Source organism: Morone saxatilis, unplaced genomic scaffold (assembly GCF_004916995.1).
Source record: "Morone saxatilis isolate NCDOM2014 unplaced genomic scaffold, NCSU_SB_2.0 Contig14, whole genome shotgun sequence".
Classification (NCBI taxonomy): domain Eukaryota; kingdom Metazoa; phylum Chordata; class Actinopteri; family Moronidae; genus Morone; species Morone saxatilis.
In genome coordinates this window covers 765,620-772,528 of record NW_023339696.1, presented here as the reverse complement: position 1 = coordinate 772,528, position 6,909 = coordinate 765,620, and the positions used below count along the sequence as shown (strand labels likewise).

The 6,909-nt window shown below is 37.6% G+C and overlaps 3 protein-coding genes across 3 annotated transcripts in view; 1 reads left to right on the top strand and 2 right to left on the bottom strand.

Annotated features, from left to right (window-relative positions):
• Positions 1 to 6,909, bottom strand: part of zgc:158403 (tetratricopeptide repeat protein 39A) — a gene marked incomplete at its 5' end in the record, with an annotated part of 767,589 nt that overhangs the window by 419,141 nt on the left and 341,539 nt on the right.
• The window catches only part of LOC118322503 (putative oxidoreductase GLYR1), a gene marked incomplete at its 5' end in the record, with an annotated part of 45,276 nt that overhangs the window by 20,052 nt on the left and 18,315 nt on the right, over positions 1 to 6,909 (bottom strand).
• The window catches only part of ppl (periplakin), a 21,838-nt gene that overhangs the window by 2,411 nt on the left and 12,518 nt on the right, over positions 1 to 6,909 (top strand). The window contains exons 2-6 of the mRNA XM_035654178.1: positions 3,896 to 3,995; positions 4,362 to 4,516; positions 5,441 to 5,561; positions 6,131 to 6,256; positions 6,648 to 6,689. Coding sequence (XP_035510071.1) covers positions 3,896 to 3,995; positions 4,362 to 4,516; positions 5,441 to 5,561; positions 6,131 to 6,256; positions 6,648 to 6,689 — 544 coding nt within the window. The remainder of the gene's footprint in view (positions 1 to 3,895; positions 3,996 to 4,361; positions 4,517 to 5,440; positions 5,562 to 6,130; positions 6,257 to 6,647; positions 6,690 to 6,909) is intronic.

Genomic DNA, 6,909 nt, shown 5'->3' with positions numbered 1-6,909 from the left:
GGATGTCACTTTGGGCTTTGGAAAACCCTGATCAACATTTTTAACAACTAACTAAACTTAAACTAATCATTTAATGGAGAAAATGATCAATAATGAAAAAAATCCTGAGTTGCAGCCCTAGATAGATAGATAGATACACTTTATTGATCCCAAGCTAGGAAATTGCAGATAGAGCAGGCAGCTCAGACGGAGCAGGGCTCGGGGTTTTCTGTGACACTCACTGACAGCAGCAGCCCTCCACACCCCTCTATGACTTAGCACTAGAGCTTTCTGGTTCTAATTTGACCCTCTCCCCTGTGGAAACATCTGAATTGTGTTTCTTGAGCTGATGCTCCAGTGCCAGTTCCTTCCCAGAACCAACATAACCACACTTAAAAACATTGCATTTGAGCCAGTGAGCCTCCCTGGAAACTATTGGCAATATGTTTGGATACAAAACACGCAGTAAAGCAGGTAGAATTATTGTAGCATTGTTCTCAAGCAGTATTCTGAGAGTCAAGACAAATAACTGTTTCTAGTTGTGTAAGGGTGTTCACTTTGAACACAGTGGGAATGAACTCCCAAAAGAACAAGACAGGGCTTGTTTTCATCTGTTCTGAATTTTAGAACAAAAACAGGTCTTGCATTGAAAATGATGAATTTTCCTACACATGTTCTGTACACAACAGTGGTTTTAATCTTTTAAAAGCATGCAAAGAAACTGTGTTTATGCCTTGCATTTAACATGCCAGTGTTCTTTTTGTCCTCATGCATTGAGTCTTGTAGCAACAATCAAAATACATGTTATTTAGAAGACATATATAAAGAAGTGTGCTGCAGTGAGAAATGAGAAACTGTTTTGATATCACAAGCTTGTGTTTTTACATGACATGAAACCCCCTCAGGGTGTTTTTCATTCGGATGGGCCTCCAGGGTTAGGGTGGGAATTGTTTCTGCAGAACTCTACAGTATACACCAGTTCAAACTTGCTTTGACTGACTGCTAGTTTCATTTCAAAACCATCAGGGGCTTTGAAATTAAAGTCGGTGTCCAGCGCGTTCAGCAGGGGTTATGTAACTTGTGTACAAATGGTAAAGGGGTGTGGACATGAGCGTGTGTGTGTGAGGAGATAGATGCTGGATTTAAAGTGAAAGACATGGACTCTTTTGGCTCTGCGTCTGTCACTGGCCCACACATCCACCCACACACGCACACACACATACAACAAAATGTTTGTATTTGCCAATGTACTTCATCTGTAACATTAATGTAACATTTACTAGTAAAAGCATCATATGGGGGACATTAGGCATGGAAAGGAAATTTCATGTCATGATACCTGCGGTTCACGATATTGATAATTGTCAAAATATACTTAAAACTCTTAAAATGGCACTAAATACTGTAATAATATCTTAAAAAGAAAGTATATTTTTAGTACATCACAGATAGGAAACCTCATATCCCTGTTCCGGCTCCAAAAGTTTTTTTTATGCAACCGGATCAGAACCCTGTAACATTTCATAGCCCTCAGATTACGCTTACAACACTGCTAGCTAGCTGTGGGAGGTTTAAATACAAAAATCAATACAGTGTTTTTAAAAATCCATACAATATCACAAAATTCATTACAAATTCTCCCAAAATGTGATACTTCATAAGGGTTATAGTCAGTTATTAATGGTTAAATGGAGGACTTCTAAATAGAGCCAGACTGATTTTTAGAGGAAAAATGACACATTGCAGATATGGTGGCAGATATAGTTAATGTTTGAGCTGGAATTTAAACAGACCTTTTCTATGTGAATTGTGCAGTGATATGACTCTGAAGGCTGCTTTCTTAAACAAATATTACCTTTAGGTAATTAATATACCTTTATTAATGGTGCATCAGGCACTGAGCGGTCGAAAGACTAGAAAGGCGCTATATGAGTACAGTCCATTTACAATAAGACCATTAAAGAATATTTAACTTAAATATTCTTTAACATGTTAAATAATTGAACATATACATTGTCAACCAATTCTATCTGACACTGCTGAGAGCTGCTTCCTCTCTCTCACTTTGTACTGTTTGCCCCAGTATTGTAAATCACAGCACACTCTGCTGGAGAAACTTTGCAGTGACACCAATATATTACCACAAAAAAATTTTATACCTGTTTTTATATCAGCCTCAAACATATCTTCTGACTTGTAATTTCTTTTTCAGTCAACATAAATGCAGACAGAATATATATTTGTTCAAATCAGCCAATCAAATTGACCATGCTTGTATATCTGTCAAACTGCTCTTAAGGTTGGCAGTTAAATCTGCAGTAGGTAACTTTTATAAAAAATATTATATATATATTATATTTGCTGAAACTTTCATTATATCCTGACAGTAGTACATGAGACAGATCATCTGTGAAAAAAAATCTGGTTCCTAGTGTACCATGTGGCATTTGCAAGAATCCACCGGGCCTGAATGAAAACAACCAATCAGAGCTAAGTAAGATATAAACACTTTGGGTTGGAGGGTTGAAAATAGATGATTGTTGAGTCTCAAAAATCAGTCTTGTCTCATGTACTACTGTCAGGATATAGTGAAAGTTTTAGCAAATATAATAATTATAGAAATGACCTACTGCAGCTTTAAGGAATACATAAAGACAGTTGTGAAGTTGCTCTAACGGACAGTTGGTTCCAGTGCTCCATACTAACACCATACAGTCCATACACTATTAGTGATACCATGCTTCGCACAAGCACTTGAACGTGTACTTTGGCACAAACTGCAGTGAGTGATAGTTCACAAGGATTGGACTAGGTGTGTCTGCAGATATGTGGCAAAAACCTGCTGGGCTGGTTTCCTTTACTTGATGGTTGTCTTTTGACAGTTAGGCAGCTGTGGGCAATGTGCATACAACTGAATTCCTATGTTTTCAGTGCACTGGCACTGATATTTATTATGATTCTTACTGTAAGTCATCATGTTGGTATGAAGATCCCAGAGGAAATAAAGTGCTTAGAAGCAGTCAAATTATGACTAATCAACTTAATAATAGCTATAAAACTAGCTCATAGCTAAAAAAAAACAGTTGAGCTTGTATATTATGTAGTTTCACAGACCTGACATAATGCGTAATTGTATCCCACAAGCAGTGAGGTCTAAGAATTACAGTATGTTGGCCAGATTGCCAGGAAATTAGACCGTGAATATCGGGGATGTCAAGTTCAAATTATTTGGCCCTGATCCCAATCAGAGTCCTTTTAACATTTAGACCAATCTGATATTTATATTTGCCTAAATGTTGATTAAATATGCATCTGACAGATTTGACACACCTTGGTATACTAAGTACTAAATACTTAAGGTCGTAGTTCCAAAATATTCACTTTGTAAACTCTGATCTAGTAGGACTGCAGCTGATGCATATGCATATTTTCAACTTTCTGGTTTTGTATAAAAAGAGATATATATTGTATAACACAAAAAATCCTCACACTGTCCCGGAACCAGATAATGTTTTACATTTTTGCTTAAATCGTAGTCAACTAATTCTTTGTTGATCAACTAATGAATTTATTGTAATTGTTTCAGCATTAGTATGTGGTTCCAGCTGAGCACTCAACTCCACTGAACTGAGTAATTACGTCTGTGATGTTGATTCACAGAGATGTTCTGAAACTTTCACTAAATCCTGACTAATAAATGAGACAGATAATCTGTGAAAAAATCTGGTTCCTCTAGCTCCTAGTGCTCATAATGGCATATACAACCAATCAGAGCCAAGAAAGATAGTTGATTATTGACAATCAACTATCTCTAATGATAATAACAGTCTCTAATGATAACTAATGTGTGAAACAGTGACAGCTTGTGGACACAACAGGCCGTATTCCAATTCCCCTCTCTGTGTTTGTCTTCCAGAGCTCCGACCACTGAACTGAGTACCCTGATCGAGAAGCTGCAGAAAAATGCAGACAAAGTGCAGAAGAACCTCTATGATGTCGAGCAGAACCTCAACAAGGTACAGTCTTTATTTGTTTTCTGCGACCATTGTTTGAGAGCTGGCCCTCTGTTTGAAGAAATGTGTTAAACCCCTCTCGTCCACATATTCTTTTTCACTCTGAAACACAACATTACTGATGCTCTAACTTGTGTTTCTGTGACTTTAAAGCATTTGTGTATAATGTTAGCCATTCCAGTGACTTCACACAGTGTTCAACCACTCATACAAACCATTTATATTTTTGACAGTATCTTAAAAGGCAAGAAGAATGCAACAGACTAAATATTTACTTGACCATGTGTGTTTATTCTGCTGCGGTTTCTGTTTGCTTTGACTTGAAACAACGGCCATCTTTCGCTTACCTCCAATGTGTTCTTTCTATAGGACGTGAGCAAGATCAATGAGGGGAAGCAGCCACTGTATCAGGATGACTGCAACAAGAGGATCATCAACTCTCTGGAGCTGCTCTCCAGCCTGGATCAGGACGCTGTCGACGCCAAGCGCCTCCAGCATCCACAGGCCGAGATGATAGAACAGGAGTGAGTACCACTCAGCTGCTGGACTTCCTACATTTATCAAGGGAAGAGAACCGGGCCTTTATTTGGAACGTTATACTGAATAAGAGACAGACCTTTAAACCTAATAATTTCCTCCATGTTTACCTCTCGTCTCAGCAAATTCAGTATAATGTACATTTACTAATAATTTCTAATGTTGTTTAGTTACCATCAATAAAACTAATCACATCCTGCACAGATGTTTTACATTAATAATAAATCCTCCCCTTTCTGGAAGGCATTTCAAGGACCAGTTTGTAGGATTTAGCGGCATCTAGTGTTGAAGTTGTATCAATTTGAACCTATGAATATTATTTTCAATATCTGACAATAGATCCTCCTAAATGTTACACACTGGACCTTAATGTAGAAAATATGCAGGAAATGTCACATTTCATTGATGGTAATAGCACCAGAGAAAAACAGCAAAGTAGAAGTGATTGTAAATATAAAGTTGTCATATAAAAGCCAACATTTAAATAATGGGTCTGAAATAATAACCGAGGCATGGTCAACATGAACCATGCCTCAGCAACAGCTCACATCTCAAACAACAATAGCAAAAATAACGTAACAAAAAAATGAGGTGACAATTACAGGATAGAATAAATAAAACAACAAGGTGCATTTACCTGCCTGGAACAATGTATGCAATACTCCTGATCGATGTTAACAAAACACTATCTTTCACATTAAATACTACCCATAAAGGGAAGGCTGCAAGAATATATCTGGTATGAGTTTCATTCATGACTCTGTTGTACCGACAGAATTACTGTTGTGTAAATGTGCATTATACTGAGTTTATAAAGACAACAGGTATACATGGAGGAAGGGTTGAGTTTGCATTAACTGGGGAACCAGTAAAATTAGAACAAACATTTTTGTGTGTGTATGTGTATTCAGCATGAAGCAGCTGCGTGACAGAGTGATGAAGCTGAGAGAGGAATGTGACCATATCTACCACCTGTCCCGCTCTGAGGGGAGGCCTAGCATCAACTGGGGCACCATGATGGATGAGAAACTGGTGAGAAGCATATCTGTACACTCACACAGGGTGCCACTGTGGACCTGACAAGATAACACTCATGAGTTGTTGATGCTAAGTGATATCTGTTTTAGAAGCGTATAAGGCAAATTGGAAAATACATCTTGATATTATTTGGCTAATGTGCTGTGGAATCAAAGTTTTTTTTACAAACTTGATGCACATAACAATTAGGATTGCCCCTTTTTTAATCATCACAGACCAGTTATAGCAGTAAAATATGAATTAATACGAATTAATATTTTTTTCTAGGTATTCAAGGTTATTCTTCATGATCTAAAGGGCGGTGTGTTTCACATTCAGTTTATTCTAAAGTTAATGTTTGCCACTACTGTTGGAGCAGCTGATAGCTGCACTTCTTCCACATTTCAACATTCAAACATGCAAATTCTGTAGGGAAACGCCACTACAGTAATGGCGACTGCTTTACTTTACATTCGTGTACTGCTTGGCCATTTCAACAGTATTATAGACAAAGGTAACTAGTAGCCAGAGTTTCAACATGCTGTGGAGTAGACTAAAGTGAATTGTTTTGTGTCCATGCCCAGGACAACCTGAACAACAAGGGCTTTGGCCAGGACCTGCCGTCTGTGGAGAACGAGGTGGAGGAACACAACATATTCCACAGCGAGGTTGAGGCTCTGGCTCCTCACATCTCCACCAGTGGAGACAAGGTACAAACAGAAAAGCATAAGTGACTGAATGACATTAGGATTCATCATGAATGAAATGAACATGAAACTGTGCTAGTTCATTTTAAATTACTGGTTGAACAGATGTTATGATTCAGCTGTATTAGAATCACAAAAATGACAAAATTATGTAATGCTAACTTAATAGCATTAGCAACACGTGAATAGAGCAAATACTGAACTGTTTAAACTAGTTGTTCTAGTTCATTTTTTAAAAGATATTGTAAAATATAATGCAAGATTGCTTATTATGATACTTGAAACTTGCACAATTTTAGTTGATATAACAGTTGCAATATTTGTGTTGTATTTGTAAATTGCTCACATGATCCTTGTCTTGTTCTCACTCTCCCTGTTTTCTCTGTTTCTGTAGGAATACGTCAGCAGTCTCCAGATGAAGTACAACAAACTGCTGGTAATAAACCCACAAACACGCACATTCCCCCTCTAAGCCTACAGCTGTGTATTTACTATATTTGACCTGTTCCATCTCTCATCACCAGACAACAGACTGCAAACAATAGTTGGTTTCAGTCTTTTCACTTGATTTCTTTAAAATAAGGGAAATATAGTATCTTGGCAGCAGTACATGAGACAGATAATATGTGGAAAAAATCAGGTTCCTCTCGCTCCTC